Raw genomic sequence first — 24,601 nt, 5'->3', positions numbered from 1 at the left:
CCATCTCCATTGATTTTAGAATAAAATGTGTATATACAGCTATAGTTAGAATTGTAGCTCTCATTTAACTCAAAAGAATTTACATCTTGGTAAATGTGTTTCAGCTTAGACTGTATGACAATAGGGCAGCTAGTGAGAACCTACTAAGAATGGAATGCTCTGCATTTCCTGTGTACCCTGAAGAAACTCCATGTAGGAAATTACTGTATTTTTTCTGTGTATAAGACGCCCCCATTATAAAACAACCCCTATTTTTTGAACCCCAATTTAAGAAATCAGTATTTTGGGGTTGTTAAGCTTTCTGGGGGTGATCTCAAAAAAACATTGTCTTATACAGAGAAAAACAAGGCCATTTCTGAGTTCATCGAGAGATGGTTTCGTGTAGGGTATGAAAGTGTAAGCAATTAACTGGGAACTGGTTCAAATCTCCCTTTATTCATTTATTCCCTGAGAGGTATTAGGCAAGCTACTGCTGTCCACTCTGTCTGAGGTATAATAGAATTTACCTACCTGGCAGAGTAATTTGGGGGATCACTGAGACAATATATATGTGGCTCTTTGAACACCCTAAAATGCTCTATGGATGCTCAGACTTGAATTCATTATAAAATTTAGCTGATTCAGACAGGCTGAATCACTGATGATATTCTAGTACGTGGAAGTTCCAGGGCACAAGTCTGTAAGGCTCTCACCAGTGGAGACGCCGCTTGGGCTCTGCCGCCTGAGGCAGCTGCCTCCTCTGCCTCGTGGACAGGAATGGCTCTGTCTATGGGGACAGAAGGACACTTGGGGCAGGAACCTCGACCTATCAACCTAGAAACAAAACTAAAATCCCATAAGGCCAAGGAAGAATGTGTGCCAGGGGCAGAAAAAGCCCCTTTCCTGCTCTCTTGCTTCCTCGGGGCACCTGGAGGATGTGCTGAGCAGGCTCACCAGGGGGGTCCTGAGCAGGTACCTGGTCCCAGCAGAATTTAAGCAAGGAGCAGCAGCATCGCTGTTCACACGCCGCCCAGCCTTTCCCAACCTCGGGTCCCCAGCTGCTGTTGCACTACAACTCCCATCATTCCTAAGCAGCCACGGATGATGGGAGTTGTAGGGCAGCAACACCTGAGGGCCCAAGGCGGAGAAAGGCTGCGCTGGGCCCTCTTCACGCGCACCCCGTCCCTCATCTGAGGCGAGGGAAGAGTCCGAGAAGGGAATTTCGAGGCGGGACGCGAAGGTAGAAGCGGGGCGGAGGCTGCTCCGGGAGAGGAGCCCGGGCGACGGAGAAGCCCTAGCGGGAAAAGGGGCGCTGCCTCGCCCGCCCCCCCCCCCGGCACGGGGCTTCTTTGCCGGGGCTGCGCGCTCCGCGTGCCCTCGCCTCGCTTCAGAGCATTCATTTGGGCTGGCGGTCCTTGGGGCAAAGCTAAGAAACGGGAAGAGGGAGGAGAAGCTTCGAAAGCGCCGCCAAGTTCCCGCCACGGGGGCCGCCTTGCCGCTTCTTTATCTCCTCGCGCGCGACGGCGCTTCCCGCTCCCTCAGTCTAGTCCGGGGGGGGGGTCGCGGAGGCCAGGCGCCCTCCCTCCCTCAGGTCCCCCCGCGGCTTGTTGTTGGGGCCGCGTCCGCAGCAGCAGCAGCAGCAGCAGCAGCAGGGGGAGGCGGGGCCGAAAGCCGCCCCCGGCCAATCAGGAGCTCCCCTCTCCCGCTTGACTGGAGGCAGCCTTTCCCACCCCGCGCGCCCGCCTCGTCTGGCGGCGGAGGCGCGCGGCTGGGCCTGGGGGCGGGGCGAGCGGGCCGCGACTGGGCGAGAGGCGCCCTGCGAGGGGGCGCGAGAGGGGCTGAGGCGGCGGCGGCGGCGGCGGGGCCGGGACGGGGACAATGGCGGCGGCGGCGGCGGCGTCTCCTCCGAGCCCGCGGCGGCGGGGCCCCTGCGCTGCTGCTACTACTCTGCTCCGCTGGGCGACTTGGGCGGCGGCGGCCGGGCAGCTGCTGCTCCTGCTGCTCCTCCCTGAGGCGGCGACGGGTGAGTTGCCTGCTCCGCGCCTCGCCGCCCACCGGCTCCCCCTCGGCAACATGGCGTCCCAGAAGGGGAAGAAAGCGCCCGGGGAGGGAGGAGGGGCGGGGGGAGAACCAGGGGACGCGGGCCGAGTCGCCCAGGCCGGCGGCCCTCGCGCCCTCACAAAGGCCGGTGCCCCCCCTTCCCTTCGCCTCCCTGGGAGAAGAAAGAAAGAAAGCGGGCGCCGGCGCCTATAGAGTCCCGCCTGCGCGTGTTTCTTGGGGGGGTGCGCCTTGTTTTTGTGTAGTATTGCACTCTAGGGCGCGCCCCAGAAGCCGCCCCCTTTGGACCCAGAAGCAGTGGCGTAGCGTGGGGAGTGCAGGGGGGCCGGCCGCACCGGGCGCAACATCTGGGGGTTAGGGTTAGGGGGCGCAAATTACTTGCCTTGCCCCGGGTGCTGACAACCCACGCTACGCCACTGCCCAGAAGCCGAGGGAGCCGCGCGTTGTTCTCCTTCGCCTTCCAAGCCCCCGTCCCTCCCTCGCCTGCCCCACCGCCTCCCGAGGGCAGATGCTGCTTGGCGCGGGGAGGGGGTCTCTTGGGCTTTGTGGGGGCGAGGAAGGGGCGGGACGCAGTTTGGCTGCCCCCTCGAGCAGGAGGGTCGCGGCGGCCCCGTGGGGCCGGCGCTGTGGCACCGATCCGGCCGCGTGTGTTCGAGGTGCAGCCGGAAGGTGAGGGTGGTGTCCCTTGGGATGATACACGTTATCTCAGCACTTGGCTGGAACTTTGTGATCGAAACAGCGGAGGAAACCCGGCATTGTTCCCGCACCGTGACGGCGAGGCGCTGCGGAAAGCTTGCAGGGTGCAACTACCGGTATCCTCGTGCTGCTAGCAGAGAAAGGAATGCCTGTGTTTTGAAGAAGTTTTTAAGCCTTGAGATTTAACTGGTGTCCGCATTCATCCCAGCTCGGTGTGCTTGCGGCTGAGGCCAAAACTGCACCGATGCCAAGAACCGCATTGAATCGTAAAAAGGATGGCAAAAATCATGGGAACTCAAAAGCCGTTGTGCCTGTTGCTTTAATGGGTGGGTGGGTGGTTGGTTGGTTGTAGAAGTTGCATCTACAGCTACTGATGTTACACTATTTTTGTAAGCAGTCCACAAAGCACTTCTAACCTACTATGATCACAGCTGATCTGTATGCAAAGACTGTACATCTTGAAGACGCAGCACAAAAGGGGAACATCTTAGTGCAAAAACCTGAGTTTGGGGCATTGCATCCACCACTAGAGACTTCACTGCAAGCAGCAATGATACAAAATACATGATCTCAGGCATGACTTTCATAGACAGACATGACCCAATTTTGCAGTGCATATTTGTGTGGTCAGAAAATGCAGAGTAAAAAACAGATCTGACATCACTGAGAATTTTAACTGAAGAGTAGCATAGAAACATAGATAAATACAGTGGTACCTCAGGTTACATACGCTTCAGGTTACAGACTCTGCTAACCCAGAAATAATACCTCGGGTTAAGACCTTTGCTTCAGGATGAGACCAGAAATCAGGCAGCAGCAGCACGGCGGCAGCAGCTAGTGGTGCTTCAGGTTAAGAACAGTTTCATGTTAAGAACGGACCTCTGGAACGAATTAAGCACTTAACCCGAGGTACCACTGTAAATACATTTAAATGCATTGTGGCACCTGTGGTTCAAAAAATTAGATTTCAGTTGCAGACATTATTGGATTCATATTTTATCAGTAGATTCCATACATCAGCCATAAAAATGCAGTTTACATTTGTGCCCATAGATCAGGCATCCCCAACCTTTCGGCCCTCCAGATGTTTTTGACTATAATTCCCATCATCCCTGGCCACTGGTCCTGTTAGCTAGGGATCATGGGAGTTGTAGGCCAAAACATCTGGAGGGCCGCAGGTTGGGGATGCCTGCCATAGATAATACTGTACAAAAGGTTCATCCAGTACCTCACTGCATTGCTGTGGCCACCTGCGGCACATCGGTGAAGGGTTGCATGGAGACACCCAAAACTACCAGTTGTTGCTCCTTTGTGAGTGGCCTGCTTCCCTTGAGTGCAAGGACAGCCACTTGCAAAGGAGTAGTGACTGGTACTCTATGGCATTGGTTTTCAACCAGGGTGCCATGGGGTGCCCTGAATGATGGTCATGGAAAGGCCTATGTCCTTTCCCCCGTCTCTCCTCTGATGCCTTCTCACGTGTCTGCCTCCCAAAGGCTTGCACAACTGTTTGTTGCAGCAGCCCTGGCTACAAGTTCCCCAGGTGAATGGTGCCTCTGGGGTTGGTCAGGGGGTGCTGGTTATCAGGAGTTGAGGTCGCCTCGACTCCCTGGCTACAAGTTCCCCAGGTGAATGGTGCCCATGGGGCTGGTCAGGGGGTGCTGGTTACCAGCAGGCAAGGTAACCTCAGACTAAACAAGCAAGCGGGTGAGAAAGACTAGCCAGCCTTTGCTGTTGGGAATGGACAGACAAGTCCCAGGCCCCTGTGGGGCAGGCTGGAGGGCAGCTCAGAGGCCAGGGGCGGCAGCAGTGGCTGCCCGGAGGATTCTCAAGGAGAGGAGGCTGAGGAAACACTCCACAAGGGAGGGTGTTCGAAAAAGGGTGAGGGGCTGCCTGCTCTACAAGCAAGGGGTGACATAACTGGGCTCCTCAGCCCCACAGGGGAGCCACAGAAAGAATGTAGTTGGTCAAGGGAGCCCCTGACTCAAAAAGGTTGAAAAACACTGCTGTACAGGATTTAATCCTCCTGTTTAACAGCTGATCAGCAGGGGGATTCAATCCTGTGCTGTCTTGGTGTGCCTGCCCTTTAACCTTAATTTTTTTCCCCCATAAAAAACTGCATATTAAAACAGGAGTATAAACCCCTTTAAAAAGACATTGGCCCCACTGCAGGACCGAATCTGGGGTGAGCTGGACGGCCACTGGGCAGCACAGACTGAATTGGCCTGATTTGGGAGCAACAGATCAAGGTCACAGGGCAGATTGGGAGTCCATGCACAGTCCTAATGATAAGAGAGAAGAAATAAGGCAAGATAGGTAACAGACCAAAAGTGCAAGAAGGCAGTGATACAGAAAGGCACCACTAAGTGACAGAAAGAAAGAGATGAAAGTACTGTAATAGAAAATGAGAGAAGAGACCGATGAGCTAGATGTGATTTTTTTTTGTATATCATGGATGCTGTTTTGGTAAATTGTAAAATTTGCCTAGCAAGACAATTCTCCTGTGGCACAGCCTTGCAGGAAGTGGAGTGAGGATGATGTGGCGTCCCTGTTCCTTCTAACTCTGGGGGTGTCATTGTTAATGTGTGTTACTATGGTATGTATTTTTGAGTTTTTATATTGTAAACTGCCTGAAGGGTGGTATAGAAATTTAGGGCTGGCATATTTCAAGAGGTAAAAATCTGGACACAAAAAGTTGAGCTTTTTTAGGGCAATCGCCTGATGCTCCCTCTGCCGCCACCCACACCAGAGCAGCACGCACACAACTTATTTTTTCTAAAAAAAAAACAAAATACAGGACATTTTATTTAAAATGTAAAATTCCCCCTGGATGGGCATGTAGGACCCCCAAAAGAGGACATGTCTGGGAATTCCCAGACGTATGGCAACACTATGAAATTTAATAAATAATAATTACAGCTCTCACTTCCTGCAGCCAGACTACAGCTGTCACTTCCTGGGGCCCCATGATGGCAACCCCTGGGCAACCAAGTTGCCCACTGCAGTAGCAACCTCTTTGTTTTCTCACCACAGTAGACACTTCTTTGTTTTACTCACCACAGTAGACACTTCTGCATTTTAGTTCCCATCACACTTCCATTCTGGGAGAAGTCTAGAAAGCCATAGAAACAAAATAGAAAGTGAACAGTGTTGTTATTCTATGACTCCCTTAGTGCAGGCATATCTATGGGGCACTATAGGCATAGGTGGGACCTAGACCTATGGTCTAGGTGTTCATTGGAAGTCTCTGATACATCTGCCAATTTATTGGAAAGCTGCTTTATAGAAGTCTCAAGCAATTTTAATGCTTTATCTCAAAAAGCCTTCCCTGGACTCAGAGACATTAAGACAACTGCTGCATTGTTGCAAATATCCCCTTCTTGGGCAAGGTGATTGAGAAGGTGATGGCTGGTAATGGTCTGCTGTAGGAGTGCCTGGATGAAGTGGATTATCTAGCCCTGTTTCAGTCTAGCTTCACCTTGACTGATGGTTTTGTGTTCTGCTTTTTTGTTTGTTTGGAAGAGAGACAGGGAGAGTGCTACCTTAATTATTTTCATATATTGTGGCTTTTGATGCCATTGACCATGGTATCTTGCTGGCATTGCTCAATAGATAAGAGAGTTGGGAACATGTGTGTTGTGGTGGCTCTGCTGCTATCTCCAGAACCACCACCAGAGTAGCACTGGAGAACTTCGGCTGGGCCCCTTGGTGCTTGTGCTGTAGAGTCCTGCAGAGTTCTGTTCAATATCTATATGACTTTACTGGGACAAGTCAACCAGGGATTTGGAGTGTTGATGATACCCAATTCTCTATTCCATCTGAATGGAGAGGCAGTTAAGGTGCTGGACCAGTGTCTGTAGGCAATGACTGGCTAGATGTGGGGCAATGAGCTGAATTGAACCCTGATAAGTTGGAAGTGCTGTGGAAAGTTGGGATTTGTGGGCATACCTTTTCCAGTACCAACCAGCTCAAACTTTAAGATCTGCTGCAGTCTTGCCAATGAACACAGCCTGTTTGGCTTGGCAGTCACGTAAGCTAAGGTTTTCTCTGTGGTGGCACACCAATTGTGGAACTCTTTCCCCGCAGAATTGTGTGTGTTCCCTGTATTGCTGCTATCCCACTGACAGCTAAAAAATGTTTGTTCAAGCCTTCAGGTGATTTTCCAGTGAGCAGTTTTTATGTTTTCCCAAGTTTTACATAACGGTTTAAAAATTATTTCTGATGGTAAATTTGATTATATCTGCTCTGGGCTCCATTAGGAGGAAGTTTAGGGTTAAAATGTAACAAGTGAGTAAATCTGATATGTTGCAACAACAGGCCAGGTAACAGAGCTACACAGAATGGAACCAGCCCCTTTGGCAGACCCAGTCTCCAAAGCTGTCCTCATGTCTGCTCTGGCAACACTGGTACTGGACCTAATCTACAGCCTCAGTGGTTCATTTACCTGTTCATCTTCCAATATGATATATTCTGTTAAAGGTCAGCAATGCCCTTCTGTATTCTACGTAGGACAAACCCTCCCAGCTCTATGGCTGGGATAGTTAATGGGTTTTGTTTTTTGTTTTGCTTGGAGACCATATTGAGGGTTTTACTACCTGTCCAAGGGCTGCATGCCAATGTGTACACACACTAGGGAGTGTGGTTACACAGAAAGAGCCTGTACATGTACACACTTACACACGCAGCAGAGTAGCTTGCACGTAGCTGTGCACACACAGATAGCTTGGCAGAGGAACAGACTCAGCAGCAGATAGACATATATTCAGCAGCACTTCTGCTTTCCAGGGCACTGCTGTTGTAGGAGGGTTCCAAAATTTTATGCTCCATTAATAAATGAACTTCTCCTCTACACCCCAATTACTTTAATTGCCTTGAAACTTAACCAATCAATTTATTCTGCATTAATATATTATTAACCCCTTCTTTCCTCTACATTGATTTCCTGTGAACATTGGCTTCATTTCATTGTGCCCCATTAAGACCTCCCAATTTTTTCCTCTTCATTGATTGATTTCAGTTTCCTAAGTTAAATTGGTTTCACCACAACATTAATTGCATTGCTTTCCATCTATACCCCCTTTCTTCCACATTGATTCCCTCTCCATTTCAGATTGCTCACTGGTAAGTTTTTAAGAAATTGCTGCAGGCACAGTCAGTTACTTCAGTGCTTCAGTTTGTCCCGCTGCTGGCTATCAGGACTGATCATGCAATATTATCTCTCTTGGACAGTGTAAACATCATAGCCAGCTACTCAAAGCACTACTCATGGTTCTAGAGGAAAACGCTGAAGACAAGCAAGCAAGTGTTCTCTAAGCTTTGGAAGATTGGAAGAGAAGTTGAGGACAAAAACATTTGACCGAGGAACGGCTAAGGGAGCTGGGCATGTTTAGCCTGGAGAAGAGGAGGTTAAGGGGTGATATGATAGCCATGTTCAAATATATAAAAGGATGTCACATAGAGGAGGGAGAAAGGTTGTTTTCTGCTGCTCCAGAGAAGCGGACACGGAGCAATGGATCCAAACTACAAGAAAGAAGATTCCACCTAAACATTAGGAAGAACTTCCTGACAGTAAGAGCTGTTTGACAGTGGAATTTGCTGCCAAGGAGTGTGGTGGAGTCTCCTTTTTTGGAGGTCTTTAAGCAGAGGCTTGACAACCATATGTCAGGAGTGCTCTGATGGTGTTTCCTGCTTGGCAGGGGGTTGGACTTGATGGCCCTTGTGGTTTATTCCAACTCTATGATTCAATGATTCAATGACTGTACCTGCAGGGCAGTCAACACGGAGAGCACCATGGCAATTCAAAAGGGGGTAGGGTGTCAAAGGGAAAAAAAGACCCCCTAAAAGGGGCCACTGGTCCTGACAGATCTAGGTGGCATGCTTTTCACATGGTATGGGGCTGTTTATGGGCCACAGCTAAGCCATCGCTGCTCTATAAAAAATAATAAATGACCAGAAATGTGACCACAGAAATTGTAATATTCAAAAACCAGTGAGGAAATATTTCAACCTACTCACAAATTCAGGAAATCTCAAAGAGACTGTAGTATGGAACCATGAATTACAATCAAGAGGCTCAGTGCTATCACTTGTGAACTGAACTGAGATGAGGGATCCTTAACACATACGTGTTAATTGGCTTACCAATGTCAGAAAGCCTGCTGTCAAAATCTGCATTGTAAATTACCACTGTTCAGTACATAATTATCAGTGTTTTTTAAATGCATTTTATTTCCCTCTGACTTCGAAATCCCTGCCCTAGCCAAAATATATACCTGCAACTCAGGATAGCACTACATGCATCTGACCAAGTGAACAATGATCCATGAAAGATTATGCCATAATAATTTTTTTATTCTTTAGAGTGCCACACAACCCTTTGTTCTTTTTGATGTGTTGTATTAGTACCATCACATGTTAGTTGTTCTGTCAAAAAACATACTATCAGTGCGCCCCAGGCCTGGCATGCACTCAATGAAGTTTTACAAAATGTTCACTATGAACAGTTGACTGCCAAGCTATATCACACATTGTTTTTGAAATTTCCCACCAGTTTCAGAAATGATTTACAATATTATATAAAGGGATCCTGTTTGAGAAACTCAATTCATTTCACAGTTCTTTGGATTATTGTGAACCTATTTCATGTTAAGGTTACAAAAAACAACCATCTGAAAATATGTCTGGAATGCTATTCTTTTTCCCAGATGTTGGCTGTCAACTTACCCAAACTGATAGAAGGAATTCATGTAGAAACTTGTCTTATTGTTGCATACGCTAGCTGCTTTATCCCTGTATTTACTTGAAAGCTGTTTGGCAGCTATTGCACCAAATATTCATTAATAAATTTATGCTGTTATAAATTAGCAATTAGGAGTGGAAGCATATTTTGGGGGCCCTTGGATTTTGTAACTCCACCAGTGTTTAACATAACTAATATGAACATCTCTCTTCCCCCCCCCCAGCTCTACAGTGTTACTGTCTTGTTTGTACAAAAGAGAACTTTACATGCACAACAGATGGACTTTGCTTCACTTCTGTAACACGGAACGGAGAGAAAATAACACGCAATAGCATGTGTGTAGCACAAGTTGATCTGATTCCCAGAGACAGGCCATTTATTTGTGCCCCCTCAACAAGTGAAGGAGTCATTACTGTGCCACATTGCTGTGATAGAGACCTCTGCAATAAAATAGAGCTACCGATTCCAACCCCAGGTAATTTTCCCCACTCCCAGTTTTGAAAGCATAATGTGAGAAACAATATAACATAATTTAGTTAAAATCAAAACAGATAGTGGAACAATCTAAGCATCCAATGACTTATTCACATGGTTGCATCTCCTGCTCCTGTATTGCACTTTTGATGTACCAAGTAAGTTTACCTGAAAACTGGGGGAAGGGGGAATCTTGTGTAGATATATGTCCATAGAGAGATATTTCTGTTTTATTCAAGTTCACAAACATATACATGCATTGAATATATAACTGATAGGTTATTTTTATTTGTCTTCTGTGTTTCCCCATTCCACTTCTAGGTCCCCTTCCAAGAAAGCTGCCTTCTAATTTAGGACCAGTAGAATTGGCTGCTGTCATTGCTGGACCTGTTTGTTTTGTTTGCATTTCACTTATGTTGATTTTGTATATCTGCCATAATCGTGCCGTCATACACCATCGTGTTCCAAGTGAAGAAGATCCTTCTATGGATCGTCCTCCATTTATATCTGAGGGAACAACTTTAAAAGATTTAATTTATGACATGACGACTTCAGGCTCAGGTTCAGGTAATAAGAGTCTCTTCCCTCTTCCTGCTGCCCTCTTCTCTCCCCCCCCCCAACCATATACTAGTACATAATCTTCTAAAGGGGGTAGTATTGTTAATAGTGCAACACAAGCATAGTTACATGCTAAATGTTACAGGAATAATGATTTTGTGATTGTATTTTACTGGGGTTGTGAGGATATAGCTAGGCAGAAATCATAATTAGTTTATCATATTGCCAGCAACTTACGATAAATTCAGATTTTAATCAGATTTCAAACTAAAAGTAAAGCTTGTTTGAAGTTTCGTTTCAGTGCCATGCTCAAATGCTTTCTTCTGTTGCAGACAAACCCTACCTAAAAAATATAGATCTTGAGATTAAGGTAAAATGTTGTTGAAATATACAACATTTATTACTTCTAATATCTGCACAATCTCACCAAAATGCTTGCAATACACATGGGGGGGATAAACAGTATGGCAGGATCTGTGTATGTCTTACCATCTTTCTTGATCTATCAAGGAAGATTAGACCTCATTGATTAATGCTATGGATACCAGCCTAGTCCCATAGTCATTACAACAATTGGAGGCACATGGTATTAAAACCTGTAGAAAGATTTCTTAATATCAATAGGAAATAGTTTGAGCTATAGGCAAAAAGAAAAGGTCTCGAATGTCACAGGAAAATGTCTTATCTGTAATCTCACTACTGCTTCCTTCGCAGGAGAGCTAAAGTGGCAGATTATTTTCCAGTGCTGCAAGGCAGGTACAGGCAGGTTGGGTAATACAAGTGCCTGTGCATTTTGCCTCCTATTGCTAGTTCTATGAAGGCTAGAACTTGCATGTCCCATCCCCCCATGTTAAATGAAAGTTGGGGCTGCAGTCTAGCAAGACTAGAATCTGGATAAAACCTGGCCAGGCAGTGAGTGACACAGTGGGATTTTTCATTGCAGCAGCTATTTATTTTATTTCTGGAGTTCTGCTTCTACAGTCTCATGAAAAGATTTCATTACCTTTAATGGGGGGAGGGGTGGAAGGTAAATATACTCTGCAAGTTTTGAGATGGGTGAAACAGTAACCAACTGCCCCTTGTTATTTTGGGCCAGCCCTATTTGAAACGAGCTGCCTTCATAAATGGTGTTTTGACATTTCCTTTTTCCAAAACCCATAGTTAAGATTAACCAAAGTTTGCCTGGGTTTGGAGATCACAACAAACTGCACAACAAGCTACATGCACCCATGTAGAATGTGGGTGGAGACTTTACCGCCTTCCTGCAATTTGTTGGACTAACATCTTGCAGCCTTACTAGAGGAAAAGGGAGAGAGTGGGACCCATGTCTTGCTGTGACTCATCAACCATGGGTGACTGACATGTGGTTTTCCAGATGTTGCTGGACTACAGACAATGATCAACCACTGGCCCTGCTAACTGAGGCTGATGGGGGTTAGAGTCAAACAATACCTGAAGGACCACAGATTAGCCAGCTCTGCTCTAAACCACGGTTTGGTGTTTTTTACAAATGAGGTGAAACCGTGCACAGAGTAACATTTTGGCATGTTATGTAGTAGCTGTTTGCTCAGTAATATTCTGCTGAAGAGAGAAGTTAGAGATACCAGTTACTGACTAGAAAAACCACATCAATATTTAATTGAACAACAGCTGAGAAGGTGTAGTTCCATGCCTTTAGTTTCCAAAGGATGCACTTACTGTTTCAGCCACCAAAGACAGTCGTCTCTCACTTTCCACAATCCATTACTTAAAATAGAGAGTTCCTGTATTTGAAACTAAGGAAGAACTAGAGAAGATAGTTGCAAAGTATTTCTTGCTTCTCAGTTTTAAAAAGTAAAAAAGCTCTTCCTATAGCAAAGAAGGAGAAAATATTACTTCCATATGGTCCTTTTTGTTCCTATCATGAACTTTTCTCCTTCCATCTCCCACTGTGGCTACCATCTGAAGCCCAGATCAAAACCTGGGTCCTTAACCCAGCATTTCAGAGTGGGGAGCTCAACCCTACATACATATTTTGCCTTGTTTACTAAAAATGTATTTGGGAGCTATGTGATGAAATTTGTGGAACTGTGGAACAACTTGAGGAGTGAGTGACTGGAATCTGTTCCCAGAAACTATGCCCTGTAATTTGTGCAATTGCCTCTTAGTCACATTTAACTTGCATGATTTTAACTGTATGCAGTTGAAGACCTTTGGTTGAAATCCTGCAAGTTAAATGCAGGCAAGGCCCTCACTGTGCATTGACTTAGAAGCCTCAAGATGCTCCCACAAGATTCAAAGAATTACAGGAAATTGAAGAGCCCTTGCAAAAGCATCCCAGGGGCTCTGGAGCCAGCAGGCTGAGCTCGCATGAGAGTGGCTCCAATGGTTTGAGTATATGCATTTTTATGTATATATGGAACCCTTGGAGCTCAACCCCTGCAGAAAATGCAACTGTACTGAATACCAAGCAACTTCTTCCTGGTCTCCTTATTCAGGAACTAACTGAAACATTCACACATCTCAAAAGCAATATAGTACTTTTTGGAGATCAAAGCTATAAAACTGATCCATATATCAGGAAAAGGTTGTGGTGCTCTATTGTGTTATTTATAATATTGAAGAAAAACGGGAAGAAATTAGTTATCTTGGATCTCAGCCATGAATAGTGATTTTTTATCCAGTCAGGTAGCTTTAAAAGTAACAAACTTGGTCACTGTTTTCAAAATAAACTTTTTTTTTTTTAGGTTTACCTTTACTTGTTCAAAGAACAATTGCAAGAACAATTGTACTTCAGGAAAGTATTGGAAAGGGTCGATTTGGAGAAGTCTGGCGTGGAAAATGGAGAGGAGAAGAAGTTGCAGTGAAAATTTTCTCCTCAAGAGAAGAACGTTCATGGTTTCGTGAAGCAGAAATCTACCAAACCGTTATGTTACGTCATGAAAATATTCTGGGGTTCATAGCTGCAGACAATAAAGGTTAAGTTTTTTAAAAATTGCTTCTGGTCCCTTTTTGCTTGTTGAAATCTCATAATGCTATCTGTTGCACTTTGCGTCAATTTGAAGTAATTTCTACATTGGCTTCATGTTAGTGTTTGTGTTTCATGTATATGCCCCATATTGATTTCTATTCTGTGAATCATAGAGTTGTAAAGTTCAAAGATGATGAATAAATTGCTACCATTCTTCATCTGGAAATACCCAGAAACTTTCAGTGAGGAAAAAATGTCTTCTCTTTTTTGAATGAAATGCTGCTCATATAACTGATTTAGAATTGCAGTGCACATTTATGAATCTGCATGGGCACTAAGATCAGTTATAGTTTGTAGGCCTGCCAGTAAGGTCAAGTAAGCTGGCAGGCACAAAACAGCCTTCACCTTGGTATTCCCATGTTGTAGAATTTCCTCAAGGGAAGCATAGTTGGTTCCTTCCATGTTAGCTTTCAGGTGGCTAGTTAAATGCCAAGTCATTACCCTGTTTTTAATGACAAAATTGTTTTAATTTGTTTCATATGATTACTAATCTGAATAAGAATCCGCTAGTAACTATTTTGTTAGTTAAATTTTTTAGGTATTGATTGCACAGTACTTTCAAAAAACTGTTAAGATTGTGAGTTTCTAGGAATAGTCTTAGAAAAGGGCATATAATTTATTTTAATGAGTGAAGAAGAAATAAATCACCAGATTTCAAATGTTCTGGTGATCTTTGTATTTTCAAAAACAAAAAAATCATTATTCAGTTGTTTGCAATTACACAAACTGCTTAAATATCATGGACTAGATGATCCTTGGAGTCCCTTTCATCTCTATGATTCAATGACTTCATTGGGATTGAAGCAGATGGTGTATGCAGGATTACAGCTTTCACCATTTCTTATGTTTTAGCATCAGTAGATGCTAAAGAACTTAGTAGAAAGAGACCATGGTTAAATGAAATGCTTACCACATACAAGATAATAATTTTTATGTTTTGCTTTTGGAAATGCTTATTTTATTTCTTCTGGGGTTGTTTTTTTCAGATAATGGTACATGGACACAGCTGTGGCTGGTGTCAGATTATCATGAGCATGGCTCTCTCTTCGATTACCTAAACAGGTATACCGTTACTGTGGAAGGAATGATAAAACTAGCTTTGTCTACTGCCAGTGGACTTGCACATCTTCACATGGAGATTGTTGGCACTCAAGGTAATTTACTAAATTAAGTATGTAGCATTATTAATATGGACCTAATAAGAGAAAAAAATCACATGGTTATGCTTGTGTTCTTAAGATTTCTTATATATTAAACATATATAATCTCCCTGTAAAGCACATTAGACAACACATAGCAGCCTTTTTGAGCAATTTATAACAGCATTTACTTACATTTGAGATGCCTCATAAACTCTCATGGCAGTTTAGTTTCAGACAAAATATGTCTTTATATATCCCTATTTCTCTTCTAGTCTTAATTCTATATAAAACATACTTTGGTTAGTTTCCTGCTAATTTTGGGTTCAGATTTTAAAAATGTTTTTTTTTATTAGTTTGCATTTTTAATAGCAATAGTAGAAAACACATCCACGTGTTCTGTCAGTGTAGTATTTCCCTCCACCCCAAGCAGAGGAATTAGTCATTTAATAAATTCCTCTCTATCATCTTATATGGGCAAATGTGAAACACTGAGATGCAACTTGGCACATTAAGAAGTGTATGTTGATTTAATTGAAATTTGGATTGTCATGCCAAGAGCAGTGGAATAATGGGGGTGTATTTCAATATGGGATTCTATATTATGTTAGAAAAATCTGTATTTTAATTGTATTTTTAATTTTATTTTAATTGCTTTTATTATTTCATCAAATTAAAATATTTTATTTTGTGAGATGCCCAGAGCACTTAGGTTATGGAGCAGCTATATAACTTCAGTTAAATAAATAAAGCTTCTTTTTTACCGAGTCAGGCCATAGGTCCAGCTTGCTCATTATTGCCTGTGCCAGGGTTGCCAACCTTTGTGGGCCAGCGGAATTTTGAGAAAGTGCAATGGGCTGGTGTGAGAACATAGTATAACACAAAATAGCTGCCACATCCAAAGGGGCAAGGGGAAATGCCGCAAAATGATATTATATTAGCACGCTCCTCTTCTTAGCCACCCCATTGGGGAGAGGATCCTTATCAGCCACTGCTGCACTCACAGACAAAAGGTTTTTTTGCACCTTGCCTTTGTTCAGAACAGATGGAAAGGTGGTTTTCTCATCCTGGTATCCAAGGAAATGTTGAGTTATGGTCTAAATGACTAGTACCCAAATTTATTTAAGGTACTCAAATTAATAGGATAAGTAATTACTACAGCAGCATCAGTATTACTTTCGTTGCATCTTTCCTAGGCACTCAGAGAGCTTCATGTTGTATCAGTAACCTTGTTCATATTTGTCAAGTGGTTAACAAAATTTATGTCCACCCACCTTTCCCTCTACAAAATCTTATACTTTGGTACCATGTATAAAAGTTGCTTTATTTGACTTGAACCATTGCCAAAGATGAGCTTTGAATTTCAATTTAAATGCATAATTAAGAAATTTCTAGGCAGATGCACTAGTTGATTAATACTTTTCTCTCTGTGTTTTTTTTTAATGCAGGAAAACCAGCTATAGCTCATAGAGACCTGAAATCAAAGAACATATTAGTAAAGAAAAATGGTACCTGTTGTATTGCAGATTTAGGCCTGGCAGTAAGACATGATTCAGCTACAGACACAATAGATATTGCACCAAACCACAGGGTGGGAACAAAAAGGTAAAATTAACACTCTTTAAAAAACAGAATATATTATATTAAAGAGACTGATAAACATAGCCCTAAACTTAAATGTACGGTTCCCCCAGGGTCTCTTGGAGAGCAGGCATTTGAATAATGGAAACCAGCATAGTGCAGTATTGTGCTGTTTGGGGGTTAAGGATCAGTTTCCCACACAACTGTGAAGCTACATAGATAATTGCTGTTTGTTACCATAACTTACCTGACAGTGTAACTGGTGGTGTTGAAATATTGCTGGTGGTTGCAGTAGTGCCCCTTCTCCTCACTCCCGGCCTCCATACCTCCTTATTGGTGAATGATCTAGAACTTCTGGGTAGTGCCTTCTCTTAAATAGGTGATCGGAAGGTGCTTTGTTCCTTTCCCCCATAGTCATCTTGTTGATATAATAAAAACAAAATTACTGCGAAGGAGAAGAGTGTGCCCAATTTCTCAGAACATTTATTTTTCAGTCACCCAAACCTATCTGCCTTTTGCAGAGTAATTAGTGCTTTGAAAATAATTGTAAATTATAATATAGATTTGTATTTTTAAACATAGTTGCTACTTAAGGGCAGCTAAGTGGCTAGGCTGCTTTAACCTGGCATGAACCTTGTTCTTGCAACAGCTGGTAAAGAGATAAACATCTATATGGACCATTTTATGTATGCCTATGTACTCGGACCTGTATCTCACATGTGTCTTCACTGAACTATTACTGTGGGATCATTCCGGAACACAATTACATACTGCAGATATTATTGCAGCGGACCTGATTACTCTTTAAATAGCAGTATTGCTTTGCTTATTTTTGAGAGATTACCAAACTCGAATAAAAGCCTGCTCAAATTGATCTAAAGGTTTAGTTGCCAAAATGGCAAGATAGTATGTAAAATGGCTTTGTAGTTTGACACACAGGTGCAGGGATTAAAAAACAAACAAACCAGTTCAAGTTTCACATTGCTTGGTTTATAATCTTGAATAGATCCTATTGTAGAAATAGAACTAGGCAGGGAAATGGCCTTTTTTGGTGTGAAACCCAGAGGAACTGCAGGGAAACTTAAATAGACCAAGAAAAGTTCAGATCTTGAGATCTGTAGGTGAGCAAGATCCATGAAATAAGAGAAGCAGAGGGGGTGACATGCAATGGCTCCCTTTCTTGGAGGTTCCTTTACCCTGATATGACTTAGACTAGCCACATCTGCTTCCACTCTGGATTTCTAAATACTCTTCTAATAAAAAGTTTGAAAATATACAAAGCTTCCTTTTGGGATGACAGAAGGCTTGTGCAAACACTACTGAGAAGCAGGGAGATGAGGAGAGGTGTTAGAGTCCTTCTCAGTAAAACTGGGAGGGGGAAAACTTTCATTTACCACACAACCTCCTTCAGCAGATATAGCACTGTTCTGTATGTATACGCCACTTTTCCTTTTCTGCCTATGGTGGGGTGTTCAGAACGTCCTGCTTTCTTCTCTCTGCACACAATCTGCACCATGGCATTTTGAATCCTGTCAGGTTCAGTTGCAGAAAAACAAGTGTCTGTGCGCTCTCTGCGTAAGTCCAGTTTAGAGAACAAGGAAATGGTCATGGAGCAGGAAGAGTCACACGTTCATAGCCCACATATTCAGTCACATAACAGGGTGTCCCTGTCCTGAAATGATTGGAACTTCTGCATGCCTCTCAGTTATGCAGAAGTTCCTACTTTTTAAAAGTCTTGGTTGAAATGGAGAGCCAGGTCAATAGTAAGCATCTTAGAATCATAGAATCATAGAGTTGGAAGAGACCACAAGGGCCATGGAGTCCAACCCCCTGCCAAGCAGGAAACACCATCAGAGCACTCCTGACATATGGTTGTCAAGCCTCTGCTTAAAGATCTCCAAAGTAGGAGACTCCACCACACTCCTTGGCAGCAAATTCCACTGTCGAACAGCTCTTACTGTCAGGAAGTTCTTCCTAATGTTTAGGTGGAATCTTCTTTCTTGTAGTTTGGATCCATTGCTCCGTGTCCGCTTCTCTGGAGCAGCAGAAAACAACCTTTCTCCCTCCTCTATGTGACATCCTTTTATATATTTGAACATGGCTATCATATCACCCCTTAACCTCCTCTTCTCCAGGCTAAACATGCCCAGCTCCCTTAGCCGTTCCTCATAAGGCATCGTTTCCAGGCCTTTGACCATTTTGATTGCCCTCCTCTGGACACGTTCCAGTTTGTCAGTGTCCTTCTTGAACTGTGGTGCCCAGAACTGGACACAGTACTCCAGGTGAGGTCTGACCAGAGCAGAATACAGTGGCACTATTACTTCCCTTGATCTAGATGCTATACTCCTATTGATGCAGCCCAGAATTGCATTGGCTTTTTTAGCTGCCGCGTCACACTGTTGGCTCATGTCAAGTTTGTGGTCAACCAAGACTCCTAGATCTTGAGAATGTCATTCTTGCGTAATGCCTAACTGGCAGAGTGGCTCAACTGTTTCTAGTGCCTAATTAAAGAGAAATAGAGATAACTATGTTTAGAGACCACTTCTTGATAAATAAAATATACTGGTTTTCATTTTGATAGGTACATGGCTCCTGAAGTACTTGATGATTCCATAAACATGAAGCATTTTGAGTCTTTCAAAAGAGCAGATATTTATGCAATGGGATTAGTGTTCTGGGAAATAGCTCGGCGATGTTCAATTGGTGGTAGGTACAAATAGAAATGAAACAGAATTGACTTCAAATTCTGTCATGACAACAGTTAACTTACAACTTGGTTTACACATTTTAGGAATTCATGAAGATTACCAACTACCATATTATGACCTGGTTCCTTCTGATCCTTCAGTTGAAGAAATGAGGAAAGTTGTTTGTGAACAGAAACTTCGTCCCAATATTCCTAACCGATGGCAGAGCTGTGAGGTAAGGTTTTTCAAGCTGTATCAAAATGAGAATATTTAAAAATGTATAAAGCAGCTTAGTTTGAATTTTTAAAAATAAAAACATTGAGTTACATACTCAAAAATGAAACTTGATTGTGCCTTGAAGGATATCCGTTCACCTTATGCCTTTAACTATGGGACATACCTAATCACACAAATATGCAATATATTAACAAGAATAGCAGTGTGGGGTACAGAAAATTTCCCAGTGAAATGCTTTTCTATAGGAAATTTTCAATTTTTAGAAATGCATGATTTTATAAAACTACGGTAATTAGTAAGAGGATTGATAATACAAATTATAATGCACAGCTAGAAGGAAATTGAATTGGATTGAAAATATTTAACTTTTCATGTAGTTATCCTTAGGAACTGTACATACCTACACACACAAGCATGTTAATACAGTTTTTCAGTGTTCTTTCTTAAAATTTAACCTGTGGAATAATAATTATGTTAATGAATTTTTACATCTTAAAATAATGGCTAGTACTCCAATTCAAATTATCTTTTAGATTCTAAAACTTCACAGTGTTTGAATTTTTTTCCAAGTAAAGCTTAGAGTTTGTTTGAAAATAACATTTCAATCACACTAAGTGTACTTTATGGAATCTTCCGCAGTCAGATATTTCAGTTCAAGTGGCTAATGAAAAAAAGTTAATGCCACATGTTAAGACATTAATGCCACAGCTCTGCTTACTAATATGCCAATCAAATATGCTAAATTAAATACCAATTTTATGTCAGTGGAAAATTCATAGCACTGAGATACAAAAAGATGAGAAGTTACGGTGTGAAAACTAAACTTCTGTTTCACTTCTTTACAGGCCTTGCGAGTAATGGCCAAAATTATGCGGGAATGTTGGTATGCCAATGGTGCAGCAAGGCTAACAGCTTTACGCATAAAGAAAACACTGTCACAGCTCAGTCAGCAAGAAGGCATAAAAATGTAATCTTGGAGGTGTTACTGAAGGAGACTTTTAAAGGACCATATCTGCACCTAATTTGTGCATTAAGAAGGCTAGTTGTTCTACCTCACTGGGGGAACAGAAGGATATTCCTGCCTTTTGTACAAAATAGGAAGATCAGTTATTAGCCCAGGATTTCTATAGAGGCAGTAAAACTTTGTACAGCTCCCTACCTTGCACTACGGACTCCTCTTTCCCACGGACTCCTCTTCAGCTTCAGTAAAACATAAATTGGTTTTCCAAGGATTATCGCTGGTCCCTGTTTCGTTGAGAACATGAAGATGATACTCGTGCACACTATCGCACTGAAGGATATCTTGAAAGTTTTTAAAGCTATTTGCTTTGTTCATGATGGCGCACTCTATATTCTGAACCACTCCTGGCTTATTCTTATCAGATTGTGTAGTTTTTTGGCTACTAGGACACTTACTGTTGGACGTATTTATCAGGATTTGAAGACATTACCTCATCCACTCTGGAAGAACATATACAACATATGCAGTTATATTTTGTATTTCTGTTATTTTGCTTCAGAACATTACATGCCTTCAAAATAGATTGTACTGTACGAGGAAGTGCCACTTTTCAATTTTTGTAATGCACTTCAGTAGGTATATGCAAAGCCTTTGGTGCTTGTAGAATGATAAAATATATCTTAACTAAAAGGGAATTTTATACTACATTTGGAATTCTTTTTACCAAAACCTCTTAATTCTGAAGACTAGGAATTTTAAGTATATAAATTAATTCTGTGCTGTTATTAAAGTTGTGCATCACAATGAATTGTGGTGTCAAAAGTGGCACTTAACGTTTAATGACCCGTAAAGAGTACTTCAAGATTCTTTTAAAATTTGATATGAGGGCTTAATCCGAGAAAATAAATTTTAGCACTCTAATGTTATCTGGGGCGGGGGGATTGTTTTTCTGCACAGACCCTTACCCATTCAAAGAACAGCGCTCTTTACTAAAGTGTCCCCTGTTTCCCTGCTTCTCGAAGGGTAATCCATGTGTAAAAACATTGCATTTGGGTAGCCTTATTGTATGCAGTCCTTGTGTGCAAAGCAGTAGACTTTCCCTAGCATCTGTAGCTGTTGTGTGATCTTGCTGGTCAGGTCAGTATGTGCTTTCTTAACAGATGGTTGGCACTATTGGCTCTGACCTCACCAATTGTATATATCTGGAGATGTGCAAGGACTGAATCTAGGTCCCCACGCTCCTAAAAAGTGGTGCCATCGGACTTCTCCATGCAGGCCAACTCCTGTTTGGTGGCAAGAGCTTCTTCACATGTGGCTTGTGGCTCGCCTTGAAAGTCACTGCTTTGAAACCTCCATCTATTATTACTACTAAATCACAGTTGGATAGTAATATACCATTTCTTTTCTGGTGCATACAGGTAGCTGTAAAATTTGCTGCTGGATGTAAAATACTGTTACATCTACAATACTGGAAAACTGTGCTTGCGTTTTAAGGTGTATTTTGGGTTTCATTTATGTAAATCTTATATCTGGTGCACAAATCAACTTTCTATTAATGCATCTTCAAGCTAGTTACATTTATGAAGAGCCATGAAAAACTAAAATCTTTTTTAAAAAATACTTTTGATTTCCATAAAAGTTAAAATAAGCTAGCAAGCAAAAACTACCTATTTAAGTTTGTCTTTCTTCAACGCAGGCATAAATGAAAAGGTGAAGACTTTGCCCACCTGCAATTTTTTACAGTGATGTAGAATGAAAATAATATTGGTTAGCTGTACTGGCAGCCCCCCGTTTTGTGCACATTTGTGAAATTGCGTATAATTGAAACCCATTGAGAAAGCCTGCAGCCGCCCCATTCCTCCCCCACCCACCCCATTCCGCCCTTTAGTGATATTTCAGTGATGTCTTTACAGTATTACATTTCCAAGTCACTTTCAGGTTCAGTGTGGTGCATGTCTACACAGTCGCACAAATACTGAATGTGCATAAATGGAGGGGGGGCTGCCTGCATACCAGTTATCAATCCTTAACTTCCCATGATTCACTCATGCCAAAATGATTTTTCTATCTTAGTCTAGAGAAAATTATGAGGTTAATTTTTTAACAGTTCTTAAAATAGACGTTGCAGCAGGAAAATTGTATATCATGAAAATTGTACTTTGTTATTTGTGGCTTCAGCTGTGATGATATAATTTTAGTCATGTTTTCCATTGATGATTTGTCAATATCTTTCGAATGAGTGCCTGTATATATGACATAGAACTTTTTTAATCTGTTGCTTGTAAAGTCACATGTAGATTAGGGATGGGCATATCCTCTAAGGCTTCCCTCAGATTGGTTCAGGATTTCCCCAATTCTGCCCCTAACAGAAAAACTTGTACAGAGCCAGTCTGAGTGGCTCAGGTGGTTCACCTGTTCCCTTCCTTTGACTCTGCTATCCTGTTGCCATCCCCCTCCCCATTGCCACTACCATCCCTTCCAACTTGCAAAGCACTTTCTCTTCTTTACCTTCAGGTATGGAGTGGGAATGGCACTTTTCCATCCTCCCGATTCACTTACCTGGTTTAGGACTGAAAGCCGTGTCCCTTGGTAATTAAGGTCCTAAAGGGCTAGAGGTTGCCCGTTCTTAACAGCCACCACTTTCGGTCCTTATGCCCTGCAAAGCACATCGGAGTGCATCTGTTAAGAGATGTACAAACCATCACCTTCATTTCCCATTTTAAGGTAAAGCAAAATGATAGGTGGGGAATGTGCTTTGGGGGCTAGAGGAACAGTGGGGAAGGAAGCTGGGAGCCATTTGCTAACCTGGATAATAATATTAGAAATCAGGGATGGAAGTCTTAAAAGCTTGCTTCTCTTTGGAGGTAATTTTTTAAGAATTTAAAAAAATGGTTTCCAATTTAGACTCAGATTCACCATCACAACAGGTCTGATATGCATCTTTAAGCAGCTAAACAAGTATTCATATTTTTTTCCAGTTTTTGTTTTGCTCTTGAGAGTCCATGGGGACCAAAATATTTTGGCACTCAAAACATTTGAATGTTATACCTTTAAAAATCTGGTAAAATTTTGATGAAAGCTGTTGTGTAATGTGTACTTCACAGTACACATTTGTTTAATAAGGGTTTTTATAAAGTTTTTTTAAAAATAGCATTACAGTTGCTGTTCAGATCTTGGACATATGATCCAATTGCTTACAAGACACATCAAAGGAACAGTAGCAAACCTTGTTACTCAGATGTCTTGAGTGCTGTAACTTTAGGTACTCTTAATCCTTAAGAGTTGGAGTTTTATCATAACATTTTTATTTGCCTTTTCAGATTTTTGTAGCCTTTCACACCTTCATGTCTTGTAAACCTAAAAATATCTGTATATATGAGTGGCATAGTTTTGCAGATTCATACCTAGTAAGAGGCTATTCTAGCAAAATAACCATCTGTCAACTGAGTGCCATGGATCCACTTTTTAAGCTAGCTCCTTGTTCATACTGTGCCATTAAAATGGTTTGAATGGTACTTGATTTTTTTTAACATGTAAAAACTTGCTTTAAACTTAAATTACCTCTTAAAAAGACCAAGGTACATTTACCTCATTCTGTATATAAGGTTTAATATTTTTTCAGAACATTCTCAAGGTTGGCAATTACATGTCTCTTTAAAATATGAGTATTATATGCATAAACCTAAAACCTTGCTGGTTCTGATACAAAGCTCTGTGTGTGCTCTTGAAGATCTGCTAATGTGAGCTTTCCTGTTGGCTTCAGAGATGGATGTACACTCAAGGCTCTGATGCTGGTTTTGTAGGAGCTACATGTGCATACTGGAGCATCTGCATGTTTAAACCAGCCCTGGATCAAGCTGATTGTATATTTTGTCAGATTGCGCATTTCTTTTTTCTTTTGTATTTTTAATTTTTTTTGCAAATATGTTCTCTGTTTTGTTGAAATAGCACCAGCTCTTTCAGAGTTATATGGGTAATGACACATACATTTTTACATTTTGGATGATAAATTTTGAGCATCTGTACAAATGTGTTACTTTTAAGCCTTACAGAATTGTTCATTGCCCCATTTATGCTTGATAATGTATGTGCAGTAGAGTCTACGACAGAGGATTGTAAATAGTCTAAGAATGAGTATTATTGTTAAGTGCTAACACTACAGTAGAAAATAATAAAAGCAATTATAGATTTTCTTTCTTCTTAGTAGATGACATACTTGTGCTTTCTTTTTGGGAAATGAAGCTGCTTGCTGTTCCTGAACATTGATTTGTTTTGATGCCTGTTTGCCCCCTGCCCCCACTTTTTTAAGGCATAGTAATCCTGTGAAAATTAAACAGAACTGCTTAGGCTCACACCAGGGCCCTTTGAACAGCAGTCCCCAGCATGTAGTATCACAAACATCTATTTAAATTCCCCTACAGTTTAAAAAACGGATTGTCCTGCAGGGTGGGGGTGCTGTTCCAGGAGAAAATATCTATAGTCCTC

General features: G+C 42.2%; 1 protein-coding gene across 1 annotated transcript; it reads left to right on the top strand.

Moving 5' to 3' along the window:
• The first annotated feature begins 1,852 nt into the window (after positions 1-1,852).
• On the top strand, positions 1,853-24,319 carry TGFBR1 (transforming growth factor beta receptor 1). Its single transcript, XM_082196628.1, has 9 exons — positions 1,853-2,002; positions 9,693-9,944; positions 10,265-10,510; positions 13,228-13,458; positions 14,498-14,665; positions 16,099-16,255; positions 18,813-18,937; positions 19,023-19,153; positions 20,001-24,319. The coding sequence occupies exons 1-9, from the start codon at positions 1,858-1,860 to the stop codon at positions 20,124-20,126; spliced, it is 1,581 nt and encodes a 526-aa protein (XP_082052754.1). The 5' UTR covers positions 1,853-1,857; the 3' UTR covers positions 20,127-24,319.
• Positions 24,320-24,601: the final 282 nt, after the last annotated feature.

This window comes from Podarcis vaucheri (assembly GCF_965113315.1).
Source record: "Podarcis vaucheri genome assembly, chromosome: 13".
In the NCBI taxonomy this organism is placed as follows: Eukaryota; Metazoa; Chordata; class Lepidosauria; order Squamata; family Lacertidae; genus Podarcis; species Podarcis vaucheri.
This window is presented reverse-complemented; position numbering and strand designations above follow the sequence as displayed.